At 42.0% G+C, this 16,175-nt stretch overlaps 1 protein-coding gene across 3 annotated transcripts in view; it reads right to left on the bottom strand.

Annotated features, from left to right (window-relative positions):
- Positions 1-267: 267 nt before the first annotated feature.
- KRCC1 (lysine rich coiled-coil 1) overlaps positions 268-16,175 on the bottom strand; it is a 30,763-nt gene continuing 14,855 nt past the window's right edge. For 2 of the 3 annotated variants that reach the window (XM_068943730.1, XM_068943727.1), the window contains 9 exons: positions 15,034-15,141; positions 14,770-14,944; positions 13,757-14,005; positions 12,058-12,157; positions 9,591-10,510; positions 5,606-5,706; positions 2,559-2,954; positions 1,800-1,902; positions 268-844 (listed from right to left, as the gene is read on the bottom strand). In XM_068943730.1, coding sequence (XP_068799831.1) covers positions 9,730-10,510; positions 12,058-12,157; positions 13,757-14,005; positions 14,770-14,944; positions 15,034-15,102 — 1,374 coding nt within the window. In that variant the 5' untranslated portion in view covers positions 15,103-15,141 and the 3' untranslated portion in view covers positions 268-844; positions 1,800-1,902; positions 2,559-2,954; positions 5,606-5,706; positions 9,591-9,729. Of the gene's footprint in view, positions 845-1,799; positions 1,903-2,558; positions 2,955-5,605; positions 5,707-8,609; positions 10,511-12,057; positions 12,158-13,756; positions 14,033-14,769; positions 14,945-15,033; positions 15,142-16,175 lie in introns of those variants that run through there. The other variant, XM_068943729.1, reaches the window with a different exon arrangement.

Raw genomic sequence — 16,175 nt, forward strand, 5'->3', positions numbered from 1 at the left:
ATAAAATCGAGAGTAATAACAGTTAGACTGATAATCTGGAGGATTTAATCATGATGCAGCACTGGGGCTACCTGCTGCAATTCTCTGGTTTTGACCCCTCCGTAAGATACCTTTACACTCAAGAACAACCCATTTATTCCCATCAGCCCTGCTTCGTAGCTAGGCAAGCCATCCCTTGGTTCCTCCTACTCGTAAGTATTTTACTCTACCCCAGAGCATACCCATGATTTATAGTATTTATAAAGAATACAGCTCCTAGTTCCCAAGTATTTACAATCTGTAAATTTACTGCAGACCTGACCCAGTGTAACTGAGCAACAAGAAGGGCTGGTATGAGAACAAAAAAGCTGGGTAGCTTGTCCCGGATATGGGGGAAGATTCTGGCTTGTGCTGTTTTTTGTGCTTTGAAGAGTCCCAGAGAAATTCTGTGAGGTGCCAGCACTCAGCGTGAAGGAAGATGATTCACTTATTCCTCACAGCAGACTGTGGGAGTGATCAGATATACATCAGTCTGGCTAAGAGTCATCCCAACAGGGAGTTATTTCACTTTTAGGGGTGCTGAAATGACTGACGTTATATCCTGAAGAGGGAAATGCAGGGAATTCTTACGGGTGCACACATTTTCGTGAACAACACACACAGTGGAAACAATTTCCTGTTTTGAGAGAGATCTATCATTGGCACAACCGTTGAGTTTAGCAAAACCAACAAAAATGCATACATGGTTTCAATTCAGGCGCTGTAACTAAGAATTAAGCCTTCCTTCCACAGCATGGGGCAAACAAAATGCCCTTGCTCCTCCAGCTGCTCAGCAGTTTCACCAGTGGACGAGCATCACAGGGACCTGAAAGGAGGAAAGAATTACATGACATTACTTGGAAGAGGGCAGGCTAAGAGAAACGGGGGTAAAAATCCCCCATGAACTCCTGACTACCTTCCTCTTTCCTCATAGGATCTCGCAAGGCTTTACTAAGTTGTGAAGCACAGTTGGTGAGAGCTGAACAAGTGAATGCGGACATGTCTTTTGACCTGAGACCAGGAAGCAAGCGAGGGCATAGCTCTATGACATGACCGATAGTGTAAATTAACAGTGCATCGCCTGCTCCATGGAAACTGCTCTCCTCCATACTCATACTGCAGGGCACGCACTGAGTAACTTCTCCCTAGACTGGGGCACCTTACTCATACTGGATTTGGGATAAGAGCGCACATTTGGCCGTGCCCCATCTTGCCTCCCGGTAACTTGTTTGTGCAGCTGGACACAGACTTACAGGCCTGGTCCTCCCAGCTGATTTGCCCTGATTGGCTCTGTCCCCTACATGCCCATAGATCACACTGCACTAGTCCATGCATGGCCACCAGCAACGTAGGAATGAGAGTCCTGGCTTAAGCTGCTTGCGTTGTAGGTATATTACTCTCTCCATGCCCCAAACAGATGAAGGCTTGTCCAGCACAAGGCCATTAAGATCATTAAGGACATGGCTGATACCAGCACAATGAGAAAGGGAAAAGAGGAGCCGGACAAATTTCATTGCCGTTGGCTATATATTGCTTTAACATAACTCTTTGTTTAGCTCTTTCATGCAATTCCGGCAAATTATTCTAGCTTTAGCCTAGCAAACGCATTCAAAGGATACATACAGGCTTGGATGGCAATATATTCTGTACTACGAGTAGCATACTTTCTGCAAGACAAACACACTTTGCTGTGCATGCAAGATTGACAGAAACATTCTCCAAAACCCAGAGGTGCTCAGGCATTACTGGGAACAGAAGAAAACTCCAAATCACAGGCTCACCTCACTGTCAGGGTCACGTGCCATTCAGTGCGGAGAGAGACGAACTGCAGTAGCTTATACAGCAAGCACGCCCAACGGAAAGAGGCCAATCTTCATAGATCCCCTGAGCAAGTAAACAAACATTAAGTACCATCAGTTGGTTTAATCGCTGCAGCATTTCCACAGCCACCCTTAAATTGATTAAAGATCAGAAGCTGCAAACCTAGACGCCTAATGCAAGGCACCTAAATCTCTTTTTAGACAGTTGATTGGATTGTCTTTGATTTTTAGTGCTGTTGAGCTGCAGGTAGTCAACCCTTTTCAAAACCAAACCACTTTCTGCGTTGCCTAAAAATGAAATAGGTGATTTTTTAATTAAAATTTTTAAGACTACTTGGACAACACTGGCCTAGGCTTACATTTGCTGATCATCTTTGAAGTCTCTTGCATTTGTCAAATGCCACATGAGCACACGCTGAAGCATACACAGAACAAATTCATCTTGCTGGGGTGCTGGCAATGCTTTACCCTTGCTCTCTGTTAGCAAACGTTTCAGTAACGTTTCAAAGAAGTCTGCCTGCCTCTGTTTGCCTCACAATCCCCATTTCATCAGGTTATTCCACAAAATTTTATTTAAAAAAAAAAAAAAAGAAAAAAACTTATTTGTTTCACTAGCCCATCCACCAACGCACAAGAAAGTATTGCCAGAACACAGTGTTACGTTACGTGTCCAGCCTCACTTTCTTAGTGCTTGCTTATAAAGCTGACCAATAATCTCACCCCAGTTGTCAGTGGAAATGTGGAGCCACGTGCTATAAAGTCATAATGGAACATGACGTAGCAAGTGCGTATGAGTGCTGGATGAGAGGAAAAGCCCATGCAGCGGAGCGTGAGGTGGACATCAGCTCATGGGTACGTTCTCAGCTTTCTCTTCCTCGCTGCCTGGTACTTCTGCTTTGAGCGCAGAGCGGAAGCATGAAAGGTGGGCTGTGCACAGACACATTGACCCTGAGCCCGGCGAGCCCCCGCTATTTACAGCTGCGTGGCAGGCGTGTGCAGCGCTCTGCTCCTGCTAGGCGACATAACACCTTCACCACACGAGCAGGGGAGTCGGCACACAGGCGCTCCTAAATGAGTGCGGCTGGCGTATGTGGTCTGGTTTCTTTATTTGCCAAACTAGAAAAAAGAAGAGGAGAAAAGAGAGACATAAACAAAGCATAAGACAGTCAGCTAAGGATCTGGCATGACCTTCTCCCTGACATTTGAGGATGAGAGTGGATTAGTCCATGAATGAGTAGGTTTTATGGCTGTAGGATGCAACTGTACTATCATGCTCTTGACTTCATATCTGCTTCCCAGACCTCCTTTTTCCACACTGTGCACAATTCAGCACGGAGAAGTGAAGGAGCTCAAGCACAGAGGAACGGCTGAGGCACTCTCAAATTTGACCGCTATATGCAATATGGGTGCAAAAGGTGCCCTCCTAAGGGGTGCTGAGGTCTCTGCATTACAGACACCATTGGCCTGAGCTATTTGGCCCAGAAGCTTCAGGGAACGTGCAGATATTGCTGCTGAGGGCAAGTTTAGGTGTTGGCTGAGAGAAACCAATGGGAGCCGAGCGCATCCTACGCAGTCCCTTGATCTGGACTCTCATGCAGTTAGAGCAATAAAACTTCTGTTGACCTCAAAGAGGTCAAAATCTTTCAAGATGCTGAAAAGTCTCACATTTCAGTGGTCAGCACCTTGTCTGGGTGACTCATTTGACCAGACAGAGATGGAACTGGTCATCTGGTGTTGTAGCTACAATGGGGGAGCACAAGACAAAAGATGGGTTGTTATTAGGATGAAGCTGAGCCAGACTGACCAATTTTTAAAGCACAATAAATCTGAGAAAGCCTGAAGGCAGGGTAGGAGTACACCGAGCTGATAGAGAAAGCCACTACAGTTTCTCCCACCGTGGTCCTGAAGTACGGACTTCTAGGCACAGGTCTTCCTGACAACTGGCTGTGTGTGCAGGGGAAAGAGCTACAGCCAAACACTGCATTTTAGCATGACTTTGGACTAAGGAAAAAATATTCCATTTATTTTCTCTTTCCCTTCCCTCCCTTTTAATAATTTGGGGGAAAGCTGTATTATTTGCATTAGCTACTTGCTTACTGAAAGACGATTTACTTCTGAGAGAATGAATTAAACACATTCGTTTATGTATAAACTAATTTGCATATAAAAATACTAAGAGGTCTAGTCAAGTCAAATAAATGTAAGGATATATACTTCACAGTTTTGACTCATCCTGTGAGAAGGTCTTGTATAAATACCATGGTACTTCAACGAGTTCTTCACCCCGAACATATCACTAGCATGAGGGAGTGAAGAGAAACTAAAGGCCGGATAAACAGAAATCATCACTTCTGCTAACTCGTACACAAAGGGAAGGTTTTATCACTGTGGCTCAGAAATATCATCAAAAGAGGGAATGATACAATGCGGTTAGAGGAGACACATTCTGAGAGGAAAAAAGCTTGGCTATGAACATGAGGTACCGTACTGAATATAATATTTCTCATGCAGCACAGTACTACAGATAAATGGGGTCCAGTCCATGCAGCTAGAATTTGTAATACATATAATTTGGAAATGTCTAGCACTAGGCTTTGACACAGATAACTTTAAACTGTTTGTCAGATATCGAAAGGACTGAAGAGCAGCAGCACTAGCAGTGTTCAAAACATTGCTTTGAACAGTTGCAGTGTTAATTCTAAGAAATCCTGCTCCATTTTAAAGATTTCTTTTAAATATCCTCCCTCCCTCACACATACAGATTTTCAAATTTCCCCACAAATCTTGGAGAAAAATATGCAATATGCCACTTCTTTCGCCTTTCCCCTCTTGAGTTTCTGGCTTTATTTCCAACTTTCATGTCCTAAGTATAGAAAGAAAGATCTGTGACCTGAAGGGCTGTATTTTTGCAAAGTAGTGCTGTTGGGTATCAGTCCTATAATGAAGCCTGACTGTGATGCAAATGGTATTCAGTACATTGTGCAGAGTAGGCTCCTGCAGGCGTCCCTAACTTGGGAACCCAACACATCTCTCTCTTTTGGAAATTTAGATTTATAGCTGTGCCCCTGCCTTACACCCTCGAACAGGAGTGACTGCCAGCACACAACAGAGTAGCAAGCCTGGTAGGGAGTTTTCTGTATCTCTCCAAAACCAAAACACATTGTTTACTTAAAGTTCGACGGGAGTTCATGTCTCAACCTCACTTTGCTCTGCCAGAAATAGCTGCTCAAATGGCACTACATTGCTTTCAACTGTCAACTGAGCCCTTCAAAATAAAGAACAGTAGCTTATTCGGGGAATATTGTTTGGGAATATTGTTGTTTGTTTTCAAAGATTTCCTGCACAAAGACTTGTGGCACTGTTCCTATTTATAGTTTCTTATTTACACTCATTTTTGGGACCCAGATTTCTGATATCTGCATTCTTCTTCCACATTAAGGGTATAGTCAGACTTGCTATAGCTGGCCTGGGTTATAAAGATACCGTACCTAGCTGCTCACCGCCTCACCCTGAAAGCATAAGCAGGAGGAGAGGAAATAGGTACAGGTGGAACGATGCCAGCAGATCTGACAGGGCTGTAACCCTGTCAGTTGCCCTCAGGCAATTCCCACAGGTGGATGTGAAGAATAGCCAGAAGTTGTGACATGTTAATGTAAAAAAGCTGCAGCTGGGAGAGCTCATCTGGCACCATGCTCTCAGCAGGTTGTAAATCACATTAGAAGCTTGGGGAAAAGTTGGAAGGAGAATCCAGATCTCCGGATCCTCACCTTGGTGCTTTAATCTTCGTATCGTGGCTGATAAACAGAGTCATTAAACAAACTGTCACCTTCCACGTGGTAGGATGCCAGTAGTGGCCGAGAGCTCTGTTCTGAAAAACACACTTTAATTTAATTAAACAGCAACAGTTCTCTTAACTTGCTCAAAGAACAGTTTTATACTGTAATCTGAAACATGGTCAATTTGAGATCGCTAAAGGCCCTGAATTCAGGTCATTTACACTGCTTTCAAGGAACGCCTCTCAATATTTATAAAAATACGCTTCGACAAGTTAGCAGATTAGATTTAAGAAGGATATACCTCGTAGGCCAAGGGCATGGTTAACTGGCTTGCCAGGTGTTAGCGTTCTCAGCGTGCCTTGCCGAAACCACAGCCTGAGCTTGGGGCACGCGAGGCAACGTCAGTGGTTCTCCCTTCTGTCGTAACATTTCAGATGAGATCCCGCCACAGCGAGACCGACCTCTCAGCTCTTTACAGGATGCAGAAAGAGACGCCTTGTTTCAGCTGTAGCCTTTTCCAAACATATTCAGCACGAGGATCTCACCAAAAATGTTTTCACATACTGCAGCCTGTCGTAAAAAGCTGACGGCGCGAGGAATACAAACCACAAAAGAGGGCCAGTGTTTTGCAGACGCGGCATGTTCACGCCACTCTTCACAGGACGCTGAGCCTGGCAGCTGCTTTCAGAAGCGAGCGTCGGGGCTCTAATCTCTGTTCGTTGGACAAGCAACTCTAGCGCTTTCAGACGTGGCTGGTTAAAGCTGATCTCTTTGCCTGTGAATGAGCAGAGCCGAGGCAGGGACACAAGCACTGACTCCATCCCAGGGGTGGAAACCTTCAGGAGAAGGGAGGGGGACTGGCAGCAGGGGTCTCCTCCATGAGTGGTGACATAAACGGCCAGGGTTGAATCTGCCAGATCCCCTTCTATACCACCAGAGACAAGGTGAAAAAAGAGGCCTTAGAAGACCCAAGTACTTGGTCCAGCCAACCTGGTGCACCAGGGACAGAGCCAAAATTGAAACGCAGGAGTCTTCACTCAGGCCCTTGTTTTAAAAATAGATAGAACTGTGTCAAAGTAACAGCAAGATCTGTGTCTGCATGTGTGTCTCAACTCATAATTATAATGCTTTGGTGGTTTTAGTGAGAAGAACAGATGAGCAAAATCAGCTCTCATTACAGTGTGGATTCCTCTGCTACTAAGGAAGGGGAAACAAATATTTACAGTAAAGGGTAAATAAAGTCGTCAATCTCTATACCTAGTATTTTAAAACGCCTAGCATGTAGATAACTTGGCACAAATGTTAAAAGCTACGAACAAGGCAATCAGGAAACACGTGAGCAACAATCATTATTTACGACTTTAGACAAGTTCAGTATCGCATCTAATTTAGAGTTCTGTGTCACATATGCTAGATGAGACAATCTGCTATGTCTCATGTGCAGCATTTACATCACAGATTAATAGATTAATCACTGCTTAATCACATTGTGGCAATAGCACTCTTTTGGGGATCTTACCATATTTCATGTTTGACGTCAAGAAAATTTATTTAGAGCTCTTCTACAGAGCTCGAGCAACCGCTTTCCAGCGGGTGGGGCAGGAGGGGATGGAGGTAGAGCACAGGTTTAGGAACGATCATTAAAGAACAGAAATTCTGTTCTGTTCTGCCAACTCATGCTTTTAACATATTTTCAGAGCTGTCTAATCACCTTCTCCTTACTTCCAAAGGAGCAATTCTCACTTGAAAAGCAACTAAACAGGCACTTATTTCCCTTCAACAGGTCTGTTCCTCGTGTATGTGCAGAGTCCTACACTATGGCCTTACCATCTGCTGGAGGTCTTATTATTTTCTTAGACCGACTTTCTGAAGAAATAAAGTATATCTGACCATATGGAGCAAGAATTCCTTACTAATAATTCTGATCGACACTGGCCGTATTTGTACGGCCCTATTTGACAGGGTGATAGAAATATCAGAGATTTTATAATGTCCCAAAGTTTGTTAAACTAGGTGCCCTGGGAGAAAGGAGAGTCCTTACTCTTTGTCTTACTGCAGTGTCAGTCAAACATTATTCTCACAGCAAAAAGTGTAGGTAGGAAAGGGTGCTTAAAAACGGCCAAAGCAGCCTGCAGCTGGCATGAGAAAAAGTTAACATAAGTAACTTATCATTGAACCTGCTCTCTTCTCCAATAAATAATGAGAAAAGCAGTTATTAATGTGTGACTTCAGACACCCTCATCAGAAGAGCAGAGGATAAGGAAAGCCAAGGAAAGTGTCCTTGGTAAGATACAGAAAGGCATGTAATTCCTGAGTGAGGAAAAGGAGCCATTGAGGAAAGCAGAGGCTTTATCAGCCTCCAGCAAAGACCAGGAAAGATTAGAAAAGGTGACCAGAACAAAGACCCTGTGAACACTTTGAATTTAAAGCTGAATTCGCATCGACCTCTGACTCCAGGTTCCTGAGACTCTCAGAATGTCCCACCAATGAATCATTGTTGGGGCCTACATGTTCCTGCTTAACTTTGCTTACTTGTATATATTTATATCTAATAAAGCTAGTCTGCTAGAGGATGGACTGAGTTACTTGACTGCTCAGCTGCCAGATTTGTAACTTCAGTAACAGTGAGAAAAAAATAAATCCAAGATTGCAATCAACCACACAATGCAAATCCTTAGAAAAGCAGACTACAGTATTTTCAGGGCTTATCAACCTGCTAATTATTCCTGGAAAACGAGAACAGATCAGAAAGAATTCAAGACTGAGGACCATGGACTCTGCTCCATCTCATGGCACAGCAGAAAGTTTCAGCTGAGCAAATTCACTGAAAGCAGCAGCTCAGCACAAGGGCCTCTACCAACACAGACCACCCAGTGGAAAGTACAGTCTGAGTGGTGCAGCTTGACACTATGATGACTTTCAGATCCCACATCAAGGCTAAAAAAAAAAAAAAAAAAAAAAAAAAAAAAAAAAAGCTTTCCTGCAACCTGAATACATTGCTTTTAAATGATCACTTTTCAGAGCTAAAGCATATTTACTCAATCCAGCAGCTTTCTGTAAGACACTACACAACCCTCAAATCCTCTACACAACCCCAACTCTGCACAGCGCAAGCAGACACAACCCAACTCTCCTCTTCCTCTCGGCCAGCCTGCCTACCCCAGGGTCTGTAAACGCCGAAGTATTTCTAGCCCTCGTGGCTCATTGAAGGTCTCGTCTGAGAGTCCTGGGAGCAACACAAAAGCTTTAATCCCATCATCAAAGTTTCTCAATTAATTTCACATATGTAGGACATCAGTTCTAATGCCACGATAATATGATCCACACTGTGAATGAAGTCTGGTGACATTGTCTTTAAAACAGAAATACAAAGCTATTTGATTTTTTCAGAGTATTGTTTGGATTTTAAATCAAGCTTCACTCTAACATTCCTGGTTTGAGACTTCCTGTAAATTACTGTGACTGAATGAAGCAGAAAATAGCCTCATTTTAAGCAATTAATTTTGCATATTGCCCCTTTTCTCTGTTTCCTAAATGAAATTAAGGAAATTGGATTGCAATAAGAAAAATGTACTAGACAATGTGTATCTGACAACCAGTTACATGTTTAATAGAGACTTATTTTCCACTGTCAGAACTGGGTAAAAAAGAATAACGATTGCAAATAAGATCTGGAATCAAAAGCCTCTGACATTCTCCTTCACAACGTGTCAGTGAAACAGTTACAGAAATGGCTGGGAACAGTGTAGTGCACTTATCTTACAAATTTATGTAGTTTCCCAGAAGGATGACAGAAACCTCCATGGCAGGCACCACTGATATTAGAAGGAAGCTGTACATTTGATGAAATTCCAAGAGAATTCTGTAAGCTACTGACCCTTTTTTGGAGCATATTCCAGAAGATATTACAGACTGTCAAGCTTGCATCACTGCAATTACTACTGCATGTGCAAGATAATTAAAAATGGATGCATACCTACTACCCCAAAGTCTCAGAAGACAGGATTTTTCTTGCTTCCAGATTGGAAAAAAAAAGTTTGTAAAAAAAAAAAGTACACAACGGTTAAGAGAGTCTAGAAACAGAATCAGCTTCTTAAAGCTAAGGAAAACCTGTATCAGTATCCCAGGATAGATTCATCCCAAAGCAGCTCCTCTTCTGTTTTGCCATCTGGCTGTGGCTTCTTTTTATTTTTTTTGTGCTTTTTGCTCTCTTTCTCAGCAGGGTTTTCTTTAAGCCTTTTGTCTTTGTAAGATTTTGATTTCTTCTCATTTATCAAGTCTATGTCCATTTTCATTCGCTTTTGCTTCTCACTTTCCTTTCCAGAATCTTCATCTTCACCGTTTTCCTTTCTTTTCTGCTTTGTGCCTTTTTTCTCAAACTTCAGCTCTTCATTGATATATTTCTCCTCCTCAGCATGTTTTCCCAGAAGTTTCTCTTCTTTTCTGTAGGAGCTGATAGCAGTTTCAACAGACACAAGTTCATGGCAGTCAATAGATTTGGCAACTGATAGTCCAAAGCCCTTATCTCTGATGGTGGCCACCTCAGATCCTTGCTTTTCCATACAATACCCCACGTTAAAGTGACAATCGGGCGTCTTCTCTAGTGTATTCCCATAAGCTGATGACTTTTCCCCAGTATTTGTAGGTGAGTGTGGTTCTGAGCAGAGGCTAGAAGGCTGGGCTTGTTCGCCCATAACGTTTGAGGGTAAAACCTCACCAGCATCACTTCTTCCTTCAACATCTTTATCTTGAAATACTTCCTCTTCTGTCTTTCTAAAAAGGGTTTTTGACTCCGGAACTCTAGCTTTCTGTACTTTAATGTAATCTGCTAGTTCATCTTGAAAGGAGTCATAAGTTTTCTTTGAATTCTTCATGAGACTGACAACCATTGTTTCTCTGCAAGAATTGGGTAGAAAGTCTTAATTATTAACACTGATCTATTTGCTTAGGGCCTGGTGATTTAAAAAAGTCAGGAAGGTAGAAAGATACACATGATTATACACAATTTATATTTCCACAGTTAGGAAAAGAACATATTTCAAGTGCGTTGCTCTGTATAGCCACATATACCCTGCTATATATGATCAAAATTGTAAAGTCAGCTGAAATTATAGGGGACAGATTCTACCCTTTGTGAAACTGAAAATCTGGGGTAATTTCATGAAGACCAAAGGAGTTTTTTTTGTGACCTGAGACACTGTGAAAGTAAAAGATGCTTTTAAAATGACTGCATACATTTTAAAAACTATTTTTTAAAAAGAAAATTCAACACCCTCTCTCATTAACTAATCTCTTATTAGCTGCTGATATTAAACAATTACATTGCATACTGACTGTCAAGTAACAAAGATGCCCATTTGTGTAGGAGATTCATTCTATTGAGCAGTTGCATCATAGTTATTCCAGACAAACTGAATGACTACACAGCAGAACAAAACAAAACAGAAGCTAAAAATCTGGGTTGCCAGAAAACATGATAAGCATGCTCCCAAGGCAAAACTAACTAGCAGTTTGTATTTTACTCTCCATTTCCTCAGGCGGGAAGATAAGGTGGTTAGATGACAAAGATACCCTCTTCGGATTTCCAAAGACCCAGTCCTTAAAAGGATCTTGGCACTGTCTTCATTCACCAGCTTTATACATTCAATTTGTTAAACTATGGATAGCCCTGTAGCATTTCCCTACGCTTCTGTGTTTTTTGGGACTCTCATTCTATTGACTAAACAAACTTCTAAAGTCATACCAGTAATACACCGGTCACATTATTGCGGTTACATTAATATTACAACTTACTTAAAGTATGTCTTATCAGAATGCCTAATATGAAAACAATCTTGGTACTTGGTCTACACTTGCACAGCAGTCTCCAACAAGTATATCTTTATTCATCAATGCATAAACCACCAGAATATCCATTCTGCGATTAACACAATCTACCATCTCTTTCTGGGTAAAAAGAAAAGTACAGAGTATACCTATCCAATAAATCATCTTATGCCAAACATAATAAGATGCTGTGTTGATGAATCCTGAAGTCAATAGGATCAGTGGAGACTTGGTACATTTCAGGATTAAGGTTTTATACTCTGTATCAACAGGAATCTTACAGTACAGATCATTTCTGCCTAGACCGAGCACTGTAGATACTAAGAATAGATGCTACTGTCCCTGGACAGCAAAATAACCCAGAAAAATTGTGTAGGTCTCAGGATCTTTCCTGTGGACTGCCATTGAAGATGTGTTGTGGGACCTCCAAGACTGAATTTCAGCTAGAAATAAAATTTTTAAATGGACAGTGCCCCTTAAAGCCAGTACAAAAAAAAAAATACACAGTAACTACTCAAAGTCACTTAACAGCAAACAGCAGGGCTAATAAAGAAGGCAAGCTCTTTCATAGAAGCCTGAAAGTACAAACTACAGATGAAGAATGACAGAATACTCACCTCGTCTGGTGCTTATTTCCTTGCATGTGGGACTGGTACATTTCTATAGATGTAAGTGTGATGTTACATATAGGACATATGTAATGACCAACCCCAAATGCTGAAAAGAAGGGAGCTGTAGGTTAGACAGATAGACTTCAAATAAAAAGGCAAAACTCAAAGCACATCCTGTTCCCCCGCCATGCAGAGTCATAATATAAGGTCTCCATAAACAGTTTTTAGAGACAGATATAAGTTCTCTGCTGCAATGTTATTTCCAGTTTACACTAGAACGGTATTTATGAAGGCAGCTGGTGAAGCAGAGTTGCAGCGTAACCACAGTCTAAACATTACAAAAGAGAATATTTCAGATGACTGAAATGAGCCAAAAATAATTCTCGTACACTGTTATCAAGTTCTGATGAAAATGAACTATACTGAAAAACTAATGCTATTGTAAATACCGGACTGAGAGCGAGCACCCACAGACACCGATCCTGTTGATCTGGATTTAATTCAGATAAGAGCACTTTAAACATTAGCTGCTCAAATGTCCATGCAGTGTTAGTTTAACCCTGGGCAGAAGATGCTGAGGGAACTGTCAACACAGTGCATTATGAATGCAATATGCAGAGCCTCAGGCAAATATAAGGTAGGAGATGAGAAAAGCCTTGTGTCTTCTAGGCTGTCATTTCCTCCTCACCTACAAGCTGTGCCATCCATAGAGCTAAATATATGAAAACCAGTGAGTAACTTTTTCCCCCTGCCCAAACCCAAGAGCTTCATCCATTAGTAAAATGCAGCATTAATTCCAATGGGCTATTGCTTTGTATCAAAATGTATTATTTTGTTTAAGTTACAGCAAGATTTACTTAGTGGGAACTGGTTTATACAAACAATGACTTTTGATTATCAGCTCGGATTTTGAATTCCCTACTAAAGAAAGGATCAACAGCTCTCTTGCAAAGGATCAGATGATGCCCCACTGAAGTCGATGGCAGGGACACTGGTACCGGAACAAGGTTTTGGCTTTGCATAATACTTCAAGAAAGACACAGAGTAACTGGAGACAGTCCTCAGGGGAAGCTAGAGAACAACGACAGTCTAGAAAACATATTTTGCTTATGTGAGAAGAATGAGAGAATTACGACGATCAGTTTGGTGAACAAAAGGTTAAGATAAGACATGACACCAGTTTTCAATTTTTTAAAGAATGTGGAAAAAAAAGGTTCCATTTCCTGCCTCTAATTCTTGTTCTGTGCGCAATGAGGAGACACACAGTGGTCAGAGAGAGCTAGGTCAAACGTCAGTAGAGGGTTTTAAGATTGAAAAGATGAAGACTGAGAAGTTCTGGGATATGTGGCCTGTGGAATTTCCACCACAAGCTTATACAAGCTTCACAGATGCATATATACAGATACAACTGGTTGTTGGGGGACTGGGTTTTTTATGATCCTTTGAACTTGACTGCAGGGCTCAGTAAAGATGGGATTTGGGTCTCCAAATAAATAGGAAATATTTTCCAACCTAAAGCTGTCAGAGATGGAGACGTTTAGCACTGCACAGAACAAACAGAAAAGAGAAAATGAACTTGTTCTATAGCACAGCAGAAGCCTATCATTTCCTTGCACAAATCAGAGCATTTTATTGCACAAACGAGACCTGAACGCTCAAGCGACGCTCAAGAAGTCTCTATAATACTTCTTTATGTCCTGCTTACCATTTGTGTTGGATTCTGCAAGGACAGCTTTGTCTCCCAGCTCCTCCATCATCTTTTTACGTGCTTCGTTTCTTCTGTGTTTCTTACCAACATAGTGCTGATGGGCCATCAGTGGATTATTGAAGGGAGCACAGCAGAGCTTGCAGTATTTGTCTGGATCATTTAACTCTAAACTTGTGTTGGAGGATGACGAAGACTCTTCAGCTTTTGAAGTCAGCAAGGGCTTCTCAGCTGAGGGCTTCTGTAAAGCTAGAGACGTGGAAGTAGATAAACCCGCTGATGGCACAACAAAGTAAAGGCTAGAACGATTCCATGTAACAAAATAAGAGACTGCAGAACTACAGGGCTGGAAATGAGAACAGCTTGCTGGGCGATGCGCTACCTGCAAGAGGCTACAAAATCTCCTGGTTCTTGCAAGGTTTTTGTGAGAGTGTAGACTGGTAAGGGACACAACTCTGGAGTATTCAGAAACCCCACCAATAGATAACAGTATTAATCAGCTGTTTATGATGACTGGTCACTTTAAGGTCCTTACAGAGTCCGAGAAGAGGGATTCACCTTGCACAAGGTGATTCAGAGCACCTTCGCTACGCTCCATCTTTAAATACAGCTCAGCATCTTGGACTAGTTCCAGTTAAGGGTTTGTTATGGACTGACTGTTTCTTAATTCAACATATTAATTTATCAAATTGAACAACATCGGCTCTGCGTTGCAATGAAATTCTTAGAACAACAACAGACACTGTTCATTAATAACAAATTTGAGATATTTGCCTTTAGTTTCAGTCAACAAAAAAGGGGGAATTGGAAAGCAAGGATCCTTGGTTTCAGAGCTGCACGGAGCAATGTCTTTGTTTATCCAGCTAACGAGTCATCATGCAGCAGCTCCACAACTTCAGCAGAACAGGAAAGCACAGAGGCATAGCAGGTGCAAGAAGCTATTTCACTATATTTGTTTCAAAGAGTGACAGGCAAGCACATGCACTTGTAGGACCTAATCGTTTAGTTCTCACCGGAGATGGACTGCATGCGCTGGGTTGACATATGGACTTGGTCTCCTGATAATTGCTTCAGCTTTTTAGCATGGATTTTTCCCAAGTAATGAGACAAAGCAACAACTGGGGAAGTAAAAATCATGTTGCAGAGATTGCAGTATTTGTTTTTGTCCACTACTCCACTCCCATCCACCTGAAACCAGGCAAAGGCAAGCTCAGTTACAGGCATTCACTGAAGAACAAGGAAACATTTTAGTGAGTGATCTGAAGAGGAAGGGTCACCTGAAAATTGATACAATCCACTCTCTCCTGTTTTCCATGCTCCTGCTTCTCTTCTTTCTCACCACGCATTTGGATGTAAAGCCGAACTTTCTGAGCATGTTTTTTGCCCTGAGAAGAGATTAGAATTATCCCTGTTTCATTAACAAGGTGATAGGCACTGGTATATCCAATGACTGGGACTTCATTTGTCAAAAACTGCTTTCAGCACTTGCTGATTGTATTTGTATAAAAGCAGAGCCACAAGCAGATAAAGGCCAGCTCACGTATAAATCCTATTTTTTAAGTCAATTATATAATACTTAGCATTACTCTTACCATTTTGCCCCAGGCAGCCCTCAGAGTCATCTACACTCAACTCTTTGGGAAACCAACAAATGCAGACACGTCCCCCTATAGACAGGGGCACCACAACTGTTAAGGAGAAGACTGCACCCATGTCACAGAGCAAGTCTGCTGAGCTCCCTTTCCACAAAACCTTGGCGCTTGACATCAAGGCCATCCTGTATTGTGGCACAGAGGACTGACAGGCGACACGACTGAACAGGAAGCCTAGTCTGCCTGTACAGTCAATGGAGAGAAACAAGCTTTCCCTTCAGGATGAGTTAAGAGTATTTCTAGCTTTGAATGGTTCCAGCTTTTCCAGCTGCAGTGATTTCAACACCTCCCTACCGAGGATACAAGAGTCCAGGTATCTAAAATTAGGTATTACATACACTTCCCTTAGCTGCTGTTATTTTTTAATTCTTAGATGCTCCCCCAACCCCTAACCTTCAGACTCCTGCACTTACACTTATCCACATGCCACAGTATACACTGGTAACCTACCAAGCAAAACAAGTAACTTATCTTCTCTCATCTGATGCTTTCCAAGTGTCTTTCAGTGATTCCGAGGTGCAGTCCAGGGTAGTATAGCAATATTACCAAAGAGAACAAGGTCCTATCACACCTGGCTAGCCAACACAAACATGACTGAGAAGAAAGAGCCGATTATTTCCATATCAATTCTTTCTGTAATGGTGAAATCAGGTAACTTTACAGTGGCACCTATCGTCTTCAACTGGATTCAGATCCAAGAAACAGAAATTCAAGCTGACGATCTGAACTCTGTGAAGTGCTGAGTACAATTCCTGCTTAAGATAAAT

The sequence above is a fragment of the Struthio camelus genome, chromosome 4, assembly GCF_040807025.1.
Source record: "Struthio camelus isolate bStrCam1 chromosome 4, bStrCam1.hap1, whole genome shotgun sequence".
NCBI classification, from domain to species: domain Eukaryota; kingdom Metazoa; phylum Chordata; class Aves; order Struthioniformes; family Struthionidae; genus Struthio; species Struthio camelus.